Source organism: Nerophis lumbriciformis, linkage group LG06, assembly GCF_033978685.3.
Source record: "Nerophis lumbriciformis linkage group LG06, RoL_Nlum_v2.1, whole genome shotgun sequence".
NCBI classification, from domain to species: Eukaryota; Metazoa; Chordata; class Actinopteri; order Syngnathiformes; family Syngnathidae; genus Nerophis; species Nerophis lumbriciformis.
This window is the reverse complement of record NC_084553.2, coordinates 39522701-39545391: the sequence shown is the minus strand read 5'-3', so window position 1 is coordinate 39545391 and position 22691 is coordinate 39522701. Positions and strand designations below refer to the sequence as shown.

The window sequence follows — 22691 nt, the reverse complement described above, 5'->3', positions numbered from 1 at the left end:
ATCAATCATTGTTTACTTCTATAGCCTTAAATCAAGAGTGTCTCAAAGGGCTGCACAAGCCACAACGACATCCTTGGCTCAGATTCCACATCAGGGCAAGAAAAAACTCAACCCAAAGGGATGACTGATTGATTGATTGATTGAAACTTTTATTAGTAGATTGCACAGTACAGTGCATATTCCGTACAATTGACCACTAAACGGTAACACCCGAATAGGTTTTTCAACTTGTTAAAGTCGGGGTCCACGTTAATCAATTCATGGTACAAATTTATCCTCTCATTATCACACGGCGACCGGTGCAATGGACGTTGAGTGGATCTAGCATAATATTGTGAGAGTCCAGTCCATAGTGGATCTAACATAATAGTGAGAGTCCAGTCCCTAGTGGGGCCAGCAGGAGATCATCTTGAGCACTTAAGGTTGCTGGTTTGCATTAAAACAGTTGTTTTTCTCACTACGATAGGGTGAAACCATCCTTGCCCAAAGGCACACCCTCCTGGTTTTTGGAGTATAAATATTTGGGGTTTTGGCACCAACCGTTAGACTAGATCTGACCATTCTAAGTCTATGAGAACGAACTGATGAAGCCTACTCGAATGAGCGGCGAAACGTCTTCAAAGACAAACCAAACGGTCCCGTTGCGAACGATTGAACGCCCTAAGATAACTGTATTCTTTTGATAACACCATTTAACTGTTTGTTCTCTGAAAATTGCAACTTAAAAAGTTAAGTTAAAGTACCAATGATTGTCACACACACACTAGGTGTGGCGAAATTATTCTCTGCATTTAACCCATCACCCTTGATCACCCCCTGGGAGGTGAGGGGAGCAGTGGGCAGCAGCGGTGGCCGCGCTCGGGAATCATTTTTGGTGATTTAACCCCCAATTCCAACCCTTGATACTGAGTGCCAAGCAGGGAGGTAATGGGTCCCATTTTTATAGTCTTTGGTATGACTCGGCCGGGGTTTGAACCCACAACCTACCGATCTCAGGGCGGACACTCTAACCACTAGGCCACTAGGAACTTCATTCTCATAAAATCAGGACTTTTATGATAATATACAGCTTTATGCTTGTACAATTTTTTTATTATACTGGAACTTTACTTTCAATAAAATTACAACTTTTTCTGATGATAGAACAAGTTTATTTTTGTGAAATAATTACATTTTTTCTGAAAGTAAGACAAGTTTGTTTTTGGTAAAAATAAGGACTTTTTTCCTGATAATAGTACCAGCTATTCTTGTAAAATAAGGACATTTTAACATGAAATAATACCAGTTTATTCTCATTTAAAAAAAGGTTTCTCTTTATTTTAATTGTACAAGTTGATTTTTGTAAAACAACGGCTTTTTACTGAATATAATTAACGTCTATTCTCAAAAATAAAACCGTTCATCCGATAACAGTACAAGTTTATTCTTGTAAAATACCGGTAATTTATATATTTTTTTGATAAGTTTATTCCTTTGAATAACTATGTTTTTTAAATAAAAAATAATATAACTTTATTCTGGTAAAATAATAACTTTTTTCTGATAATAGTACAAATGTATTCTTGTTAATTAATGGCTTTTTTTCAGAAAGTATTACAACTTTATTCTTATAAAATAATGCCTTTTTCTGATAATATTGCAACTTTCTTCTTTTAACTTAACGACTGACAATACTGAAACTTAATTTGCATAAAATGATGACTTTCTGCTGATAATAGTACAATTTTATTATTATAAAATAAGGACCTTTTTTGTAATAGTACAAGTTTATTAACATAAATTAAGAACTTTCTTCTAACATTAATGCAACTTTATTTGTGTAAAATAGGGACTTTTTTAATAGCAACACAACTTTTTTCTGGTCATAATACAACTTTATTGTTGTAAAACCACAACTTTATGTGTGCAAATGTATGGCGTTATTTTTGTAATATCGCCATTTTAATCCATATTTTTTGCGATTGTTCTCATCTTCTCATATTTCAGCATCAGTGTGTTTTGCCGTGTGTTTGTTATCTCTGGCCTGGGCGTTGGTCCTCTACGCCCGAGCGTGTTACCTCATCAGACCGGGACATCTACAAATGACCCCCGCCGGCATCCTCTGCCGACTGCTTTGGAGGGTGATCACATTTATGATATTATGATATGTTCTTCAATGATGGCATTAAAGGTGTGCTTGTATTTTGAAATTGTATTATTTTGAAAATATGATGTTTGTGTGTGTGCAGGTCTGTATGTTAGGCTCTCGATTTGGCGTCCTCATGCTTTTCACACGGGTCTTCAAACAGTGGGTCCTTGGCGTGATAGGTGAGTGTGTATGCAATAAACTTTATTATATTCATATACCAGTAGCTATTTATACATAGTGTATGACATAGCAAGACATAAAATAGCCCATCAAGGTATAATATTGCTTAGCTTAGCAATACATTTTAGATATCGATTCATAAATTATAATGCTAAGTAATTTATGAAATTGTCTTTTAAGTAGGTAAATCATAAACTACAACCTTGTGTTTTCAATTCATTTTAAAATATTTTTTGTGTGAATTTATTGACATTTTATTTGAATGAAAGCGTCTTTAAAAGTGTCATAAACACTCTCAAAGCCACATATCGAAACGTCAATCAACGATGATTTGAAGACGCTGTGCTTGCCGCATCGTGAAACCATGCCACTCAATAATTAACAAGGTGATGAAATATATGAATCGTTCATTAAATATATAATGAAAAAAAGTTCAAGATCCATCCATCCATCCATTTCCTACCGCTTATCCCTTTCGGGGTCACGGGGGGTGCTGGAGCCTATCTCAGCTGCATTCGGGCAGAAGGCAGCGTACACCCTGGACACAGATAGACAGACAACATTCAAGATAAATAATAAATAATATATTTTTTAATAATTGTATTATTTTTTATTTGCTATATTATTTATTATTTTAAATAATTCATACAAAAACAATACTTATTAAATAGAACACTAAAAATAGGAAACCCAAAAATGTATTTAAAAAACCAACAGTATAAGTAATAACATCAAGATCAATAATATTTGTTTAATGTTTCAGTCCAAAATTGATCTTTTTAAAAAAGTGTTTTGTTTTTTTTTTAAATACATTTATTTTTTTATTTAAAAAAATAAATAAATGAGTCAACTAAAAATCGAAATAAAAATAAAAAAAAGCTATTTGGATGTGAATCCATTTTTTTTTAGCAGCCCTACCGTGCAGCATTGATTATTCGATGGCATGTTTCTGTTAGGTGTGCACTGGTTGGGGGCAACGTTTTGGATGGTGTCTCAGCAGACTGACATCATCCGTTCAACCAGTCGATGGCGAGTCTTCAATCTGATTCTCGGTGCCATTCACATCTTCTTCTTCCTCAATGTGAAGTACGGTCAATCCCGCTACCGCATGGCAGGGTTCTACCTGGTATGTGAGTTCACATGAATACAAACATTAAGATCAAATTGGGCCGCTGTCATCACCTGTGTGTTTTGTTCTGTAGGTCATGTTTTTGGAGAACATCTTCCTCCTGCTTGCGTCCTCCTGGTTGTTCAGCATGGTGTCTTGGGATACCGTTGGCATTCCTCTCGCCGTCTTCTGCAGCTTCCTTATCGGTGAGGCGAGCAGACTGCCTGTCAGTAGTTTCATTTTGTTCTTTATATTTTGTTTTCCTGCATCATGCTAATTCATTTTCTGTTTGTGTGTCTTTTCTCTGTGTTTGCAGGTGTGATTACGGTGGTGCTCTACTATCGCTTCCTCCACCCAAAATCCTTTGAGATCTCCCAGAGTATTCGTCGCAGGGGGCTCAGCGGAGCGTGCACAGAGCGGGGATCCGTGCTCTCGTTGGACGAAAAAGTCACGCCTACTTTTCACCGCCATGCAACACTTTCTGGTCTGTTTTTTTCATTTGAAACAGGCATTTTTTTTTTAAACTAATGTGTCCACCATGGTGACAGTCGGTGTTGATCTAATTAGGGGGGGGCACCCTCATGGACCTTCCTCATCAGTGGGAGGGCTGGAGGCATCATCACTGGCTGCTGATTCGTTTGGCTCTAAAGACGGGGGACATAACCAATATCTGGTCCGCCTATGGAGAAGGTGGTCTTGCTGGACTCATGGGTTTATCTGAAGAACTTCACTATGGCAACGAGCATCGACGCTTTCCTCAGGTTGGACCATTTCTTAGCCAGCAGCCTTCAAGTGCTCCATTCTGAACCAAAAATACGTTCATACTGTATTCTTTCGTGATATTACTACTTTATACTTGTACAATCACTACTTAATTTCTGTATAATCACAACATTCTTTGGACATTTTCGCAACTTCATCCTAGCAAAATTACAACTTCATTCTCGCAATATTGCAAATGTTTTCCTATGAAAATGTTCTTAACTGTTATCTCGTCCAATATTGTTCTCTAGTAGAATTGCAAAGTTTTTCTCGTAATATCACACAATTCATCGCAGAGTGATGAGTATTTCTTGTAACACTTTGACTTTGTTCTCCTACAGTAGGGGTGTCCAAAATAAAAAAGTCAAAGGATGTGGGGGATACTTTGATATTTTTATTTATGGTTTTACCTTTGTAATAAGACTTTACTAAAGAGACAAAAAATGTAAATACAGTAGTACCCTAAACTTACAAGCTTAAGTGGTTAAGTGGTTTGAGCTCTGAACTCAAACCACTTTTATCTTAAATCAATCTTTTGAAATTAATTGTAACCAATTTATTTGGTGCCTGCACCCCATTCCCCCCCAAAACATACTTTTAACATGCAACGTGCCTTTTAAAGAGAAAAACAAACTTTGAGATCCGAAATATTATGTGAAGGCAATACAATTAAATGTATACATACAACCAGGGGCGCCGCTAGGGATTTTGGGCCCCATGAAAATAATCTTTACAGGGCCCCTAACACAGTGTCATTATTTTTTCTGTATTATAATTTCATCATCATTAGGGGCCTCTCTGGGCCCCCCTCCATCATGGGCCCCTAGAATCCGTCTCCTTTACCCCCCCTTTTCGGCGCCCATGCATACAACTACGGTAGTTTTATGAAGTAATGTAATAATAATGTACAGCATTATTGGAGACTGGACTTCTACAGTATCTCCTTCCAGCTGCTTCTCTGTCAAACACACCATCAGCATATCATATTTTTATTAATAAATGTCCACCATTTATATCTTATTTTAATATTCTTGGCTGGGGTTAGACTCATTCTGCTTCAGCATGGTGCAGACTAGCAGTGCTATGCTCAAATTTATTTGCCAAGTCTGCTTCACACTCTGTCATGTTTTTGATGATTTATTTATTTAATTCAATGAATATCATTCACCTTTTCTCAGCACTCTCCTTTACGCTCGCTTTCTTCCTTTCCATGATTGGAAAACAAAAGTTCTATGGATCTCTAGCTATAAGCTAATGCTAGCGAGTAAGACCAGATGTTTTGGGCGGATTTTGCGGGGTTCACTGTAAGATTTGCTACACTTACTAGTGGCGGGGATGCTTGTAACTCAAATGAGCCGAGAGACCGCTCTAATCTCAAAGTTGGGGTACCACTCTATATATGTTTTATATTTTATATATATATTTTCAAATATAAATACATTTATATGAATATAACAAGACAGGTTTTGTATTACTATCAGTTATCAGTATCTTTTTACATTGTGCCTTTTTGTGTGCTTTATTTCCCCGTAAAAAACGAACCACAGGGTGCAACTTTAGATACACCTATTTTAGTTATAATTTTTTTGTAATCTCACATTGATTTCATGGAATTAGATGATTTTCTTATTTAAAAAATGCATTTTTTCTTGTTATCTCACAATTTTATCTCATATTTTCCTTAGCTCCTGCTTTACCTCTTAAAATATAATGATTATTTTTTTCATATCTCTTGTAAAATGTCAAAATATTTTAATCTAATGTCACAGATGTATGCTCGTTAAATACCTTGCTTAAACTTTTTGTCTTAAAAGTACCACTTTTCTCCAAATTCTTCGCCTTAATGTAGTCTTTTCTACTTCCTAACATCGTACATACATTTCCTGTCAAAAGGCCTGTTGACTAACAAACAAAATTTAGTTTAAATTTCTTTGCAGAATTTCTTTTATTTCTTCATTCTTTTTAAATTTCTTTGTTATTCTTTATTTTTCGTCAGGCTCCTCGTGTTGTACCGCAGGTTCTTCAGATATCACAGCCAGCTCCTCAGCCACCCCCCCCACAAGTGACCCCAGCTCCACAGGTAATGTTTCAGCAGCGTCTTCACATTTACTGGGTACACTTGTACCATCTAATAACAGAGTTTGCAAAAAATAATACTTTTACAAATACATCGATGCTAAGTTTGCCTCTGTCTGCACCCCACCAGCAGGAAGAGGTGGTCCCACCACCCAAGCCAGCTCTCACCAATGTCATCGCCAGACCTGTGAGAAAAGCTCCTCCCACAACAATCCAGGATATTAGACTGGTTCCGGAGATCATCCCAGTGCATGAGGCCATTTTGGAAGACTCCATAGAGGAATTCAGTGCTCCACTATCAGACGAAAAAGGTTTGCACACTCCACCATTCTATAGGAGAGTACCGTACTCCATATTGTACTGTTTAGACTTATATGAAATAATATACTATTCTATAATATGGTATGCTATACAATACCATGTGCTTTAATATACTTTTCTGTACCACAATATAATATAGTATGCTTGTTGGGATTTGATCACGGTGATCCCAGGATGCAGAGACGAGAGGCAATGTTGAATAATAAAAGGGGAATATTTAATAAGTCCAACAATTACAACAAAAGGCGATGGGGCAAAAAAGCACACCATGAATAATCAACAAAAACAGGTTCCACAGTGGTCGGCAGGGAGGTAGGCCAGGGCGCACTGAACACAGCAATAAGTCCAACACAAAAATCCTCTTTACCTCAGGGGTGGCTAGGAAGCAAGCACAAAGAGGTGAGGGATTACAGGAATAAGGAGTGGCAACATACCGGGACTGATGAAACGAAGCAGGCACATGCACGTGGGAGGTGCAGGAGACAATAACCGGCGAGGCCAAGCTGACTGTGACGTGCCTATATACCGGAGTGCTAATTGTGAGCAGGTGTGCATCAAGGTCCGCCCCTCGCCGAGGACAAATCACTAGAAGCACAGGTGTAGACAAGAGGAGAAAGCAGGAAAAACACTAAAAACACAACAGTACCCCCCCCTTAATGGACACCACCTGGCGGCTTACCTGGTTTCTCCGGAAAGTGATCATAAAAGGTAGTTAACAGTGAGGGGTCTAGAATAAGTGAACGTGGGACCCATGATCGGTCCTCGGGGCCGTAGCCCTCCCAGTCGACCAGATACTGGAAACCCCTGCCCCTTCTCCTCACATCGAGAATAGCCTTGACTGAGAACGCGGGATGGCCATCAATAAGTCTGGGAGGTGGAGGAGGCACCTCTGGAGGACTCAAGGGACTGGTGGAAACGGGCTTGATTAGAGAGACATGGAATGAGGGATGTATCCTCAAGGATTCGGGAAGGCGTAGATGCACGGCGGAGGGATTAATGATTCGCTCAATGGGATAGGGTCCAATAAATCGTGGCTGGAGTTTCTTGGAGTCCACTTGGAGAGGTAGATCACGGGATGACAACCACACCATCTGACCGGGCCTGTAGTCTGGTGCTGTGCTGCGGTGGCGGTTAGCGAGGCGCTGGTTGCGTTCTGAGGTGCGTAGTAGTGCAGACCGGGTATTGCGCCAGGCTTGATGTGCACGGTGCAGGTGGGCAGCCACAGAAGGGACAGTGACCTCGGATTCCAGAGAAGGGAAAATGGGAGGTTGGTAACCGTAGGCAGAGTGAAAGGGTGACATGCCTGTAGCAGAGCTGATGAGTGTATTATGGGCATACTCGATCCACGGTAGATTGAACGCCCAGGAGGCTGGTTGCTGGTGACAGACGCAGCGGATGGCGGCCTCCAGATCTTGATTGGTGCGCTCAGTCTGACCGTTTGTCTGCGGGTGGTATCCTGAAGAGAGGCTTGGCGATGCTCCTAATGATTTGCAGAATGCCCTCCAAACTGCAGACGAGAATTGTGGCCCTCTATCCGACACCACATCCACCGGGATACCATGCAGCCGGAAAACATGGTGTACGATCAGTTCTGCCGTTTCAAGTGCAGAGGGCAATTTGGCAAGGGCTACAAAATGGGCCATCTTGGAGAAGCGGTCCACCAAAGTCAATATCACAGTGTTGCCCTTGGATGGTGGAAGTCCTGTGATGAAGTCCAACGCCACATGTGACCACGGGCGGGAGGGGATGGGGAGTGGGCGCAGAAGACCAGCTGGTGCCCGGTGTGAGGCCTTATTACGGGCACAAGTGGCACAGGCGGATACGAATTCCCTGGTGTCGGCCCTGAAGGTTGGCCACCAAAAGCGCTGGGACAGGAGGAAAATGGTACGGGTAATGCCTGGGTGGCAGGCGACCTTGGAACTGTGGGACCAGTTCAGCACTTCTGGACGGAGCTCTGGGATCACAAACAAAAGTCCCTGAGGGCAGTTCTTAGGAGAGGGGACGTTCTTGAGTCCCTCCTTAACACGGCCTTCAATGTCCCACTGCAACGCTCCCAGCACTTGTGATGGCGGAATGATCATCTCGGTCTTGACCTCTTCCTCGGGGCAGGAGTGCATCCTCGACAGGGCGTCTGGCTTACCATTCTGGGAGCCGGGGCGGAAGGTCATGGTAAAATTGAATCTGGCTAGGAATAATGCCCACCTTGCTTGTCTGGGATTGAGCCGTCGAGCAGTTCGAATGTAGGCCAGATTCTTATGGTCTGTGAATACCACAAAAGGGGTCTCCGAGCCCTCCAGCCAGTGCCTCCATTCTTGCAGCGCCAACACCACGGCAAGTAGCTCTCTATTGCCGATATCATAATTGCGTTCTGCTGGTGTCAGGCGGCGTGAGAAGAAGGCACAGGGGTGCAGCCTCTGGTCGGAGGTGGAGCGCTGGGAGAGAACAGCCCCCACGCCGGAGTCAGATGCGTCAACCTCGACAAAAAATTGAGAGGAAATGTTAGGGTGGACAAGAACCGGTGCAGAGGTGAACGAAGACTTGAGTTTATCAAAAGCAGACTGAGTCTCTGAGGTCCATAAAAAGGGGAGCTTAGTGGAAGTCAGTCTCGTTAATGGTTCAGCTACTCTACTAAAATTACGGATAAAACGACGATAAAAATTTGAGAAACCTAAAAACCTTTGGAGGTGCTTTCTAGACGTGGGTGTGGGCCAATCAACCACCGCCTGGATCTTCGCTGGATCTGCTCGGAGTTGACCCCTCTCAACAATAAAACCCAAAAAAGGAACAGATTTGGAATGAAAAACACATTTCTCAGCCTTGACATACAGACGATTCTCGAGAAGGCGTTGGAGAACTAAGCGGACGTGCTGAATGTGAAGTTCAGGGGTCGGCGAGAAAACGAGGATATCATCCAAGTAAACTACCACAAAGCGGTCGAGCATGTCACGCAGGACATCATTGATGAGGGCCTGAAAAACGGCAGGAGCATTGGTGAGGCCGAAAGGCATGACCAGGTATTCAAAGTGTCCTAGTGGTGTGTTAAATGCAGTTTTCCATTCATCCCCTTGCTTAATTCTGACTAAGTGGTAAGCATTGCGTAGGTCCAACTTGGTGAAATGTCTAGCAGCGTGTAGTGGGTTGAAAGCTGAGTCGAGAAGCGGAAGAGGATACTTATTTTTAACAGTAATATTATTTAGGGCTCGGTAATCGATGCAGGGACGGAGTGTCTTATCTTTCTTTTCCACAAAGAAAAAACCGGCGGCTAGAGGAGAGTTGGAGGGACGGATGAGACCAGAAGCGAGCGAAGTGGTGATATATTCCTCTAGTGCATCTCTTTCATGTTTTGAAATGTTATAAAGACGGGATGAAGGAAGTGTGGCACCAGGGAGGAGATTAATGCAACAATCATAGGGACGGTGTGGAGGTAGCGACAACGCGCGGTCCTTGCTAAAGACTTCTTTAAGGTTGTGGTAAGCAGTTGGCACAACCGATAAATCAATAACCTCCTGGGTTACGACGCGTGTGGGAACAGTGCGAGGGCATGCGGACCGCAGACAGTGCGTATGACAAAAAAAAACCCAGTTAATGATAGTGGTCTTGACCCAGTCAATATGGGGATTATGTTTTGCTAGCCAGGTAAGCCCGAGCACAACAGGAGCCGAACGAGAGGGAATGATAAGAAAATTGATTGACTCAAAATGGTTACCAGATAATTTGAGAAATAACGGCTGAGTTTGATGGGTGACGCTCGCCAGGTGGCCTCCGTCGAGGGATCGGACCACTCTAGGTCTGGGTAATTTAGCAACGGGTATAGAAAAATGTTTAACAACAGACTCATCAATAAAATTGTCATCAGAACCTGAGTCAATGAGCGCCCTAATGTCCAATCTCTGGTCCTTATCCCAGGTAAGTATGCCCGTGAGTTGAAACCTAGATAATGTCTGACCTGTAGATGGCAGTAGAGGAGCAGGGTCGGTCGCTGGAGGAGGTGACGCTTGGATGCGGCGAGGAGGTGACGCTTGGATGCGGCGAGGAGGTGACGCTTGGATGCGGCGAGGAGGTGACGCTTGGATGCGGCGGCGGGCAGGACGAAGAGGACAGTGGGTGATGCGATGCTCAGCCTTGCCGCAATATAAACACAGCTGGAGACGAAGGCGACGATCTCTCTCAGCTGGAGCAAGACGATTTCCTCCGAGCTGCATTGTCTTCTCTTTGTATGATATCGGCGGGGTATCGACACTGGGTATCGGCGCGAATGCAGTTTGACGCGCTCCATGGCCACTCCCATTATATGTTGAAGTGCGGAGTCTCTCCTTTTCCCAGTCAACAAGGCGATTTTCAATCTCCACCGCCAGAGCGACGAGCTCATCAAGGTTGTCGGGAGTTTTAAGCGGGATCATCTGCTTCCGGACTTGGTCAGCCAGACCGAGGGAAAAGACGTCCACCAATGCGGAAGTGGGCCATCCACTATCAGCCGCAAGCCTTCGGAATTCGATGGCGAAGTCCGTGACGCTCCGCTGTCCTTGCTGCAGACGAAGTAATGACCGAGCTGCCTCACGTCCTGGCCTTTCGCGCTGGAAAATGTTCTTCATGGCTTTGGCGAACGCGGCGTATGAAGCACACACGGGAGATTGACGCCCCCATTCCGCGGTGGCCCAGGAGGAAGCCCTGCCACTCATATGGGACATGACAAAAGCCACACGAGCTCTTTCGGAGTAAAAAGATGTTGGTAGCAGTTCAAAAAAAATCTCACACTGGGTGAGGAAGGATCGCACGTCACCTGATTCGCCGGAGAATCGCTCGGGCTTGGAGAGTGGAGGACAAGCAGCAGGAGGGATGTCGTTAGGCAGCGGATTATCTGCGGGACGAAGATGGCGCAGTTGGACTGCTGGGTCGGCCGAGGGAGAAGTCATTGCCTGCAGCGCGGTGAGTACATTTCCCAGTTGTGTCTCCAGGGCATTTAGGCGAGAGTCTTGGCGTTCCCCAAGCAGGCTAAACTGTTCTTCCTGTTGGCGTAGAGTTCTTCTGACCGGTTCGGTCTCTGCGGGATTCATGATGTGGCCGGTTATTATGTTGGGATTTGATCACGGTGATCCCAGGATGCAGAGACGAGAGGCAATGTTGAATAATAAAAGGGGAATATTTAATAAGTCCAACAATTACAACAAAAGGCGATGGGGCAAAAAAGCACACCATGAATAATCAACAAAAACAGGTTCCACAGTGGTCGGCAGGGAGATAGGCCAGGGCGCACTGAACACAGCAATAAGTCCAACACAAAAATCCTCTTTACCTCAGGGGTGGCTAGGAAGCAAGCACAAAGAGGTGAGGGATTACAGGAATAAGGAGTGGCAACATACCGGGACTGATGAAACGAAGCAGGCACATGCACGTGGGAGGTGCAGGAGACAATAACCGGCGAGGCCAAGCTGACTGTGACGTGCCTATATACCGGAGTGCTAATTGTGAGCAGGTGTGCATCAAGGTCCGCCCCTCGCCGAGGACAAATCACTAGAAGCACAGGTGTAGACAAGAGGAGAAAGCAGGAAAAACACTAAAAAAACAACAATGCTAAGTCAGCCTTCCGCCCGATTGTAGCTGAGATAGGCTCCAGCGCCCCCCGCCACCCCAAAAAGGGAATAAGCGGTAGAAAATGGATGGGATGGATGGAAGTCAGTCAATAGTAGACATCAACTGTATAGTATATTCACTGAAGGTACAATACAATAATATAGTAAGCTGTACTACAGTGCTATTCAACTGGTGGCCAAATTCGGCCAAGGAATGACAAAAAGGTGGCCCATTAAGTTCAATTCAAAACTTGAGAGACAAACATTTTTGCAGCAAATTCATAAAAACACCAGAGTGGTCCTGTTGTATATAAGAAGTTGGACCAGTGTAAACACATTGGCAGATCCTTACGTTGACGTTTTAACCTTGCTTGCAAACATGGAACATTGGGGTCCCAACATGTGATTTACTTAATTGAGGCATTCTTCAAGGCACCCCTTTAAGTCCTCTCCTTTTTGTGGCAGTTACACATATTTTGTCACGTGATTTATGTAACTAAGGTGTTGCTGTAGCTTGTTTACTTCAGATGCAGTCAGTAGTTATTTGTTCAACTTCTTTAGTTATACTACAAGTGTTCCTCAAGATTCCATTTTAGGTCCCCCCTATCACGAATGGCTTAGCCAGAGTAGGACCCCAACGCAGAGCAGAAAAAATAATTAAGAATAATAACAAAAAGAGCACTCAAAAAGGAGTGTTATGGTTGGAGGGAGTTGTGACGACACAGAACCACAAGAGGGCGGTAGAGCTCTATGATTTTATATATATATATATATATATATATATATATATATATAATAATTAAACAATAATAATATAAACTAAACAAATCCAAAAGGGGTGTATGTGTGTTTGACTGTGTGTAATTAATTGTTGTGTATTACCGTGATGTGTTGGGCGAGAGGATGGACAAAGCAGAAAAAAGTCTGTGAGACAAGCGGTAGGTCCTTGGGGCTGAGAGAGGCGTCAAGAGGTCCGTGTGCAAAGCGGGGGTCGAGGCTCGAAGATGGAGGACACGGGAAGTACTGCGGGAAACACAAAAGGGCATGAGACGCGGGATCAAGGAAGTCACAGGGAGAGATCCAGAATGCGGAGGGAAGCCAGACATGGGATGCTTACAACGTAACAGGATTAAGTTCCGGCTAGGATCCTTGGGTCCACTGGTCCACTTGTGACGCGGCCAGCGCGAGCAGGGGCGTGCCTCGGTGCGCTGCCAACCATACTTGCCAACCCTCCCGGATTTTCCGGGAGACTCCCGAAATTCAGCGCCTCTCCCGAAAACCTCCCGGGACAAATTGTCTCCCGAAAATCTCCCGAAATTCAGGCAGCGTGCCTGCCCAATTACGTTATAACTGTAGAATGATCGAGGGCGAGTTCTTGGTTTCTTATGTGGGTTTATTGTTAGGCAGTTTCATTAACGTCCTCCCAGCGCGGTAACAACACACAACAACAGCAGTCACGTTTTCGTCTACCGTAAAGCAGTTCGTCTGCCGTAAACAGCAATGTTGTGACACTCTTAAACAGGACAATACTGCCATCTACTGTACATGCATATGTGACAATAACATCTAGGACTTTTAGAGAGTGCAGTGCACAACTGCGCACACAACAAGGAGACGAAGCAGAAGAACGAGGAAGATACAGCCATGGCGATGCCGACGACGAGTAAGATGAAGAAATACGCTTGTAAGTTCCAAGCCGCAGCTGCGATTAGACCTGGATAGCCTCCGGGAAGAAGTAGTGGACTACCAAGTGCTTGGCAGTGAAGATCTTCCTCAGGGAGCAAAGATTGACCGGTTTTGGGCCATGCTAGGGAGAGATGGAAGATTCCAGACTCTAGTGCATTTGATGAAAGCACTTTTGTGTGTGCCTCACAGCAATGCATCAACAGAGAGGATGTTCAGCATGGTTAGAAAAATAGTGACAGAGAATAGAACAAGGATGGACAATTCAACCCTTAACTCAACAATGAGTAGATGAGTGTTATGTGTGTGTATATGTGTAAATAAATGAACACTGAAATTCAAATATTTATTTTATTTATATATATATATATATATATATATATATATATATATATATATATATATATATATATATATATACTGTATATACATATATATGTATATATATGTATATATATATATATATATACATATATATGTATATGTATATATATATATATATATATATATATATATATATATATATATATATATATATATATATGTATATATATATATATATATATATATATATGTATATATATATATATATATATATATATATATATATATATATATATATATATATAGGGACGGCGTGGCGCAGTGGAAGAATGGCCGTGCGCGACCCGAGGGTCCCTGGTTCAATCCCCACCTAGTACCAACCTCGTCATGTCCGTTGTGTCCTGAGCAAGACACTTCACCCGTGCTCCTGATGGGTGCTGGTTAGCGCCTTGCATGGCAGCTCCCTCCATCAGTGTGTGAATGGGTAAATGTGGAAGTAGTGTCAAAGCGCTTTGAGTACCTTGAAGGTAGAAAAGCGCTATACAAGTACAACCCATTTATCATATATAGCTAGAATTCACTGAAAGTCAAGTATTTCTTATATATATTATATATATATATATATATATATATTTATGAAATACTTGACTTGGTGAATTCTAGCTGTAAATATACTCCTCCCCTCTCAGCCACGCCCCCAACCACGCCCCCACCCCCCACCTCCTGAAATCGGAGGTCTGAAGGTTGGCAAGTATACAGGTACTGCCAACGGAGGTGCTGGCAGACCCAGCTGCCGGAGAAAAGTGGGTTTGAGCCCGCACCGTGACAAGGAGTGAGGAAACAATAACCAGAGATGCACACTTAGGCCCCGTTACACTAAGGTTATCCAGGGTAAATCACACCTAACCTTATCTGTGTCCACACACAACAATGCCACCGTTTAAGACCCCACCCCCTACGTCTGCCGGCGCAACGCGACCTAGTACGCATGCGCAGAAAATGCGCATATCATAGTCACATCCAGTGTTGCTTTGTGTGCAAGTTCTTAAATTTAACTTATCTGAACAATATCCAGTGTTGTGGTATTTCAATTAACTGGAATCAAGTGTGCTGTGGGGCTCTATTGTAGTGAATCACACCTGAGCCATCATAAATTAATCAAATCTTTATTAGACACGTATACAATGTGATAAAGAACATTTTACATCAATCAAACTAGGAATCTAGATATCTGGTCAGGACACTCCTCACTCTTTTGCCTTCACCTTCATTGTCCATATGTTTTTGGTGACTTTATGTACTCTGGACCGAGACGTTGAGGCTGGGACATACATGGCGGACAATAACTGATACAGTCTGCTTTGCCAGTCCGAAAGCATTCGCTGTTTTCCGTAGTTAGTCTTCCCTCGACGGCCAGGTAATACAAAGCACACGCTACCTTTTTATCACATCCACGGGAGCTCGCATTCTCGTTGACTCTCCTTCGACAAATGGACAAGGTTTTTCGCAAAGTAGAATCACAGCTGACCTGGACATTCGAAAGTTATCTTGCCGTTTGAGAAGTGTTGTATCCGAAATAGCTGCAATCGCTTTCTCTGTACATGTAGAGGAATGAGAAACACGGACATGTCTGGATGACTCGCCTTCATATTTCATATTAGCTCCGAGTTACGAAACCGCTTTATTATGAAGCTGGCTGTGGCGTGTTCTTTCTGACGTCAATTCCTGTGTGGGGCACGGTCTTTCTGGCGTCACTTCCTCTCCAAACTCAGTTTGTAAACGATCAATGAGTCCATACAAAGCTAAGTGCCAGAGATTCAAGACCCGTGTAAAAATGTGTCCGAGGAGGGGGACCTTAAAAGCTGGTTTAGTGTAGCTGACACGGGGCTTAGGCTAAATAATTAATCGTTTAAGGGGTTAAATGACTTAGTGTAGACATGGCCTTAAAGTGTGAGGAACGGAAATAGCACTCATAAGGAGTGGAGAAGTAACAATTAACACTACAACCGCAACGCCGGGACTGAGCCACAGGGAACGAGAAGTGCGAGTGGAGCCAAAGCAGAAGAAAAGCAAAGGAAGTACGCACGCGACTGGAAGTGTGAACAATCAGAAAATCTGCTGGCACAGAGAGAAGAGACTGGAGAGCATAAGTAGTCAAGAGGAAATGAATATCAGGTGTGCACGCAGGTGGCCACGTCCCGTGACCCAGAAACCAGGCACTGCAACAAAAAGAAGATGGGCGGCAGTTGATCTGCCAGATCATGACACTCTCTTTTTCATCATTTTGGCTGTTCAACTTGTGGCCCATGAGTTCAGTTAAAAAAAAAACGTGAGACTCACATTTCTGCAGCAGATTCTTAAAAACACTATAGTGCTGTCACAGAGACGATCTTTAAATTGCTATTTTGCAGAAGGTTTTTGAAAACAGCAAAGCACTCCTGTAACTCTGACAAAATGAATAGATAAATAAAATCAAATGTCCACTGAATCTGGAATGTGATCAAGGAATCTGGTTCTCCGGACTATACAAAATATGACTAATAATGAAGGCAGAAGTGTGGCCCCTGTGTACATAGTGTTCTTATAATGTGGCCCCCAAAGCAATTCAGTTGAATATCACTGCTGTACTATATATGTTAAACTACACTAGAGTGTACGCTAATGTTATGCTTGACATGCATCTATTTTGTAATGCTATGGTAAAGTGGTATGTTTAAGTTGTATGTTATACATTATGCAAACATCTACAATGACATATTTGCATGTATTCCCTAATATGTTCATTATTGTGTGTTTAAAGGCGATGAGGAATTTCAGAGTGCGGTGTACGGCTCTCCCACGCTGTCATCGCCTTACCAACCGGGAAGCTTGCGCCACATCGACAGTAATGCCGTCTCCCTGACCGAGAAGTCATCCTCTGCGGCTTCCTTGGATATTAAGACCCCCGTCTGGTCACCCGAACGTCGGTCCCCTCTACTGCTCAGCTCCCCTGAGAAGAAAGGGTCCATCTCCTTGGATCCCAACACTACCTTGTATTTCAGTGCAGATGCACCCTCTCCCTCCACGGGGAGCTATCTGGGCTGGGGGTCCGAGCTGTCGCCCATCTCCACCTACAGGAGCCCCTACCGGATCAGGGAGGCTCGTTTTGTCACATCCACCCCACGCCCGGAGAGTCCAGGTCTGGCTCCGGTTGTTGTCATCCCTGCAACTCCAGGTACAACTCCACGCGTCACCCCTAGTGGGACCCCTGGTTCTATGAGCCCTGCGGTCTCTACGCCCACCGTGTCCACTCCTGGTGGTGTAACACCTGGTGGTTCCAGTACACCCGGTGACCCGATAGTTCCACTTACTCCAGTCATCGCCCACGCCCGCAAACAGATAGTCCAGTTTGTGGACAGCAGAGAAAGGGCCGTGTAAAGAGCATGGAGGTTATTCTTTTAACTTGGTAGACGGAGTTACTGTAAGACGCACTCACCTGCAACAACATTAGGTACACATCCCAAAATTATCACAAATTCTGGTATTTTGGAATTTACAATATTTTGGACAGAGTCGTCAGTATTATGCAGGAGAACGTCAATCAACAGAGCATTATTACTATGATTCATTATGGTGTACCTAATGAAGTGTCCAGTGAGTGTATAGTCACATCAAATATGAAGTACTTTTTTCCCTGATTACAAATACTCACCAAGAGTTTTTTGGGTGGTAGTGGTGAACATTTACTAATATTCCCAGCTGGACTCATGTTTAAACCTAACCCAACACAACATTAGAACCAAAGTGATTAACTATATACAGTTTCAAACCGGTTAGCTTCTATAAAAAAACACACTCATTATTATGATGTTATTCTAAAGATGATTTTTTCTAAATAAGGTATGAAATCAGTTTACATTAAATGCTAGGGTCCATAATTTATCCCTATCTCTTTTCTAAGCCACTTGTATATTCTTATTTATACACAACAATAGCAGTTAAAAGGTGGTCACGCATAGAAAAAACATAAATGACTAAAGAGCAAGTGTTTTAAATTGTAACTTTTAATTATTACTATTTGATTGTGAGTTTGTATTGTGTACATGACTGTTTTCAAAGTGTGAGCCTTCCCTCCCTCCCCGTCCTCCCTGCAATATAAAGGAGATATCTACTACTCGCAGTAGTTACGTTCCGAGACCACCTGCGAATGGTAAAAAAACACAAGTAATTAACATACCCATAAAAATGTATATTTTTGACTTCCTACTGGCTTTATTGATAGTAGGCAATATTTCGAGACGAGACACAATGAGTAAGTAGGTTGCCATATGAGGGAATTTTACCAGCCACCTTTATATTGAGCTTGGATCATATATGGCGTGGTACTTATGTATTTATTTTTCCTTATGACCTGGAAATGTGTATTCTTACTCTGCCACGTGTGTTGTCCATATGTAGCATTTAAGCCTCACAATTGGGGTGTCCCGATTAGATATTGATTAAAAAAAACAAGTATCGGATGATATCGTCTTGCATCATCTCTGATACAAGCAATCCTGCAGCAAGCTTACTTGTGCAAAGCTGGACAACCAGTTAACATCTAATTGTCCTCCAAAAAGCCCACAAATGTCTTGTATTTTAGTGAAGTCATTCACAAAAGATAATCATGGAAGGCCATATGCTCCTAGGAGCTAGCAGCTACTGCACAAATACTGTATGGCTAAGCACACAAGCTACGTAATAAGTGTGCTTAATTAAACAATATTGCAGTCTAAAACACTGCTTTAGTCAATATAAACAGTTATCAAATAATTATAGTTGTATATTAAAGATACAAAGTTTCCAAGGCAGAAGAATGTCCAGTAACAAACGTGTTTGCATCATTCAACTTACTGTGTCGTGCACTTAATTCGATTCGTTATTGTAACCACTAGGTGTCGCCAAAAACAAATTAACACTCCACTTTAAAAGCATAAATCTGGCATAAAGTTTGTGTTTTTCATACCTACCATTATTTATGGTTATTTGCCTTAACTAAACATACACACTAAAAATTAATAAATGTGTGTATTATGAGTTGTGCTGATATATCGGCTTAATATGATATGAGACAAAACTAAAGGCTCTAATGTCGGTACCGTATCGGAAGTGAAAAGGTTGTATCAGGACACCCCTATTGAACACACAGTGAGTTTTAAATGATAGAATATATAGGTACTCAGTCAGAAAAATACTTAATTTTTCTCAAGCTGCTGCCCTGAAGTCCTCACACTGTGAAAACTGTTGATACTTGTATTATCTTGTTGCAGTTTATGGGAGTCAGTGATAAGGGAGATGAATCAGTAAAGAACGCTTTCAGTTTTGTGTTTACTTTATTTGATTTGTTTCCAATGAATCTTATGGTTATGTTGGACAGTAGCCATGGAGGTTGGATCATACTTATGATAGTATCACAGGGAAGTAGAGAGAGGTTTCAGTTGAAGTGAAATTTCAGTGGAATTAAGGTATAATTTGTATGAAACTCCACATCACGTCACATTTAAAAGTGGTACAAACATGGACAGCACTTTGAGTGAAAAGTCATTTGGAGCAAAAATAGCAAGAGAAAAATTACAGATTCAGTATGTAATACAATCATATTGGATTATTGCATGTTTGTTCATCAGCAGGCCAGAGGAACACATGCACCGCATTGTAGTAAACATTGCACTAGCTTTAATAGCAATAAAGCCGCTAATGACATGTATCTTTGTGCACTAACGGGAAAAAATGCACGCTTTAGACTGGCTTCCTTCTCATGAATTGGTGCTTTTTTTGGTAGCCATGATTGTTTGTGTAAGGGTAAGTACATTGTCTCCTAGTAGCCCACAAAGCTATGGTGACATTGTCTGATTTAATACATGTAATAATTTAGACACAGAGCAATGTGGACATATATGGTGCAGTAATACTGTATGTCAAAGTTTTTTGTTTGTTGATTTATGTAACATTCATGTTAACTTCATTTCCACAGAGAATTTCACAGCTGCTGTGTGTGGTGGTCCTGAGACACTAACTGTGCTGTTGACGTGACAAAATAAAGTCATTATTAACCCGGATGAAAGATGTTTTTGTGCGTGTTTTATTTTATGTATTTCTTGTGCGGCCAAATAATTAGCTGCAACATTTTACAGTCTCAGCATTTTTAATGTCTGCTGACAAACTGGTGAGACGGAGGATGAAAGCAGACAGAAGTCAGCATGTTCTTTGAGTTTGTAAAGCCACAGCAACAAAAAACGCAGCAAAAAAAATAGGAAGTGTGAAATTACATTATCAAATATAAAGGCAGAAAAATGCAGTCTTAGGAGAAAACAATATGTCATTATTTTTTTGCAGTAAACAACAGTATTTTGTACTAGAAAAAATAATAAGGAAGCCATGTTTTTTTACATTAATAGTTTAAAACAGTCTATAACACTATGTAAGTATATTTTTTGCATTACATTTTTAAAGTTGTGTGTGAATATGACAATTTTTTTTCATTGATATTTATTTTGGGTACATGCATGTCTGCGGTCTAATGCATTCACTGAATTAATAATTTTCATTTTATATAAAAAGTAGTTGTAGTAGTCCACTGAAATTTTTAGAGCAGTATTTTAAAAATGTTATGTTACCAAAGCCCCACATACTATTAATTAAATACTCTGTTTCTACCTTTAAAAACCCTGTAACTGTTTGTCATTTTTTTTAAATAACTGTCTTTTCTGAGCGATGCAATCAACGTTGGCACTGTTCTTTAAACTCCAAAGTTTGATTGACTTGAAATTTCTCATACAGCTCAAAGTGCCCTACAAAACACTCACTATAACCTTAGGGGTTTTAGCTGAGTCACCCAAAAATTGTTGGTTCCTGTATTGGTATTGTGTAGATGCATGTACTGTAGGTGCGCGTTTTTTTTAAGTGTACATGGACCATTCTACTAAATTCATGCCATTTGCTTGTTGTAACACTTTTAAAATACATTTGAATTTTTGTCTTTTTTTCCCAACTCAAGATCTGATGATACGCATATTGATCTACTCAAATTGGCCCAGCTCATCCACCGTTTTTTTACATGGATGACTCGTTTCAGTAACAGAAGTGAGTTTTTAGCATAAAATTAGCAAATACATTAAATATAACCACATGGCATTTATGCTAATGGCTTGTTGACACTACTGTAAACACATTGACGTGATTCGACAAAAATTGTATTTGAAAATTAACAAAGATCCAAAAATTACTCTGGGTAACAAGACAGATATTTTAAGTCCCTCCAGTCCTTTTGAACTACATGATGTAACTTCCTATGTACCATGTGGCATTTTTCAGAAGTGAAAACCCAGGGACATGACTAAAGGCAAACTTCTAAATATTTATTGTAAAGAAAAGGCAATTTAAGTATAGTTTGAATAAGAATTGACACAAATTTGTTAAAATAAAAAAATAAAAAACACTTATATGGGATTTACAGTAAATTTATATATTTTAAGTAATTTTTTGGAAGTGGGGACTGGCAACAAATTTTATTTTTCTAGTGCAAGTACAGTAGTTAAAAAAGTCTTTTAAATTGTATTGATGATTTACTTGTTTACTTATTTTACAGGATTTTCTTTTCATGCATTTAAACATTTCATTTCCTGGGACGCAACTAAGTCAATTAACTTCACATAAAAATAATATAACATACATTTTAAAATATTTGTAAAAAATTAAATATAAGTAACAAATTAATACACTATTAAAATCATAAAAAAGTGACAATTATAGTAGTAAAAATAGGAATAAATGAAATGGAAAATAACAGAATAAAAATCAAGAACATGAGAAGAGTTTAAAACGATCTGTAAAAAGCCTGTTTAAAAAGGTGTCTTTAACCTTTTTTAAAAAATGTCAATAAAAGTGGCACTGATTTAGATTAACGTTGCTTAAAAGATAACTGCACTTTTTTATGGAATTTTGCCTATCCTTCACAATGATTATGAAAGACATGACGACGGATGCATTTTTTTAAATGCATTTTAACTTGTAAATAAAATAAAATATAAGTCAGCTTACAACAGAGCCAATGGGAGGTCCTCTAATAAAACTCAATAAAAAAACTTACAATAACGGCCAACAATATTCCATTTACATTTCGTGACTTGTGCAGTCCTTTGAGACACTCGTGATTTAGGGCTATATAAGTAAACATTGATTGATTGATTGATTGTGTAACTCCTTTCGGTACACGGCAACACAGGAAAGTTCTTTTTTGTAAAACGGGCGTTTATTGACTCCTCCTTCTTGCTGTACACACCATCCACGCCAACACGCCAACACGCCGTGAGAACTTACAAAACACAGTACAATACATCAGACTTTGATTTCACGTCAATAAACACTCAGAAAGAAATTAAATTACAAAAATACAATACCTCGTTGGCTGCTTGTAACGAAAAGAGGTTCTAATAATCACTTGCTTGAAGTTTTGCACAAATCATATAATACACTTAAATCTTTTGAGGAGCTGAAGACAACGTGCTCAAGCACCCTCCCC

At 41.2% G+C, this 22691-nt stretch overlaps 1 protein-coding gene and 1 long non-coding RNA gene across 2 annotated transcripts in view; one reads left to right on the top strand and one right to left on the bottom strand.

The window, feature by feature from the left end:
* Window positions 1–20223, top strand: part of xkr5b (XK related 5b) — a 26355-nt gene extending 6132 nt beyond the window's left edge. Inside the window, exons 5-13 of the mRNA XM_061964303.1 lie at window positions 1987–2120; window positions 2229–2307; window positions 3265–3434; window positions 3511–3622; window positions 3733–3900; window positions 3984–4177; window positions 6175–6258; window positions 6385–6565; window positions 16953–20223. Coding sequence (XP_061820287.1) covers window positions 1987–2120; window positions 2229–2307; window positions 3265–3434; window positions 3511–3622; window positions 3733–3900; window positions 3984–4177; window positions 6175–6258; window positions 6385–6565; window positions 16953–17569 — 1739 coding nt within the window. The 3' untranslated portion in view covers window positions 17570–20223. The remainder of the gene's footprint in view (window positions 1–1986; window positions 2121–2228; window positions 2308–3264; window positions 3435–3510; window positions 3623–3732; window positions 3901–3983; window positions 4178–6174; window positions 6259–6384; window positions 6566–16952) is intronic.
* LOC133608782 (uncharacterized) overlaps window positions 1–22691 on the bottom strand; it is a 27729-nt gene extending 5038 nt beyond the window's left edge. Inside the window, exons 1-2 of the long non-coding RNA XR_009815627.1 lie at window positions 22570–22691; window positions 13028–13168 (exon numbers count right to left, since the gene is read on the bottom strand). This is a non-coding gene — a long non-coding RNA (uncharacterized lncRNA). The remainder of the gene's footprint in view (window positions 1–13027; window positions 13169–22569) is intronic.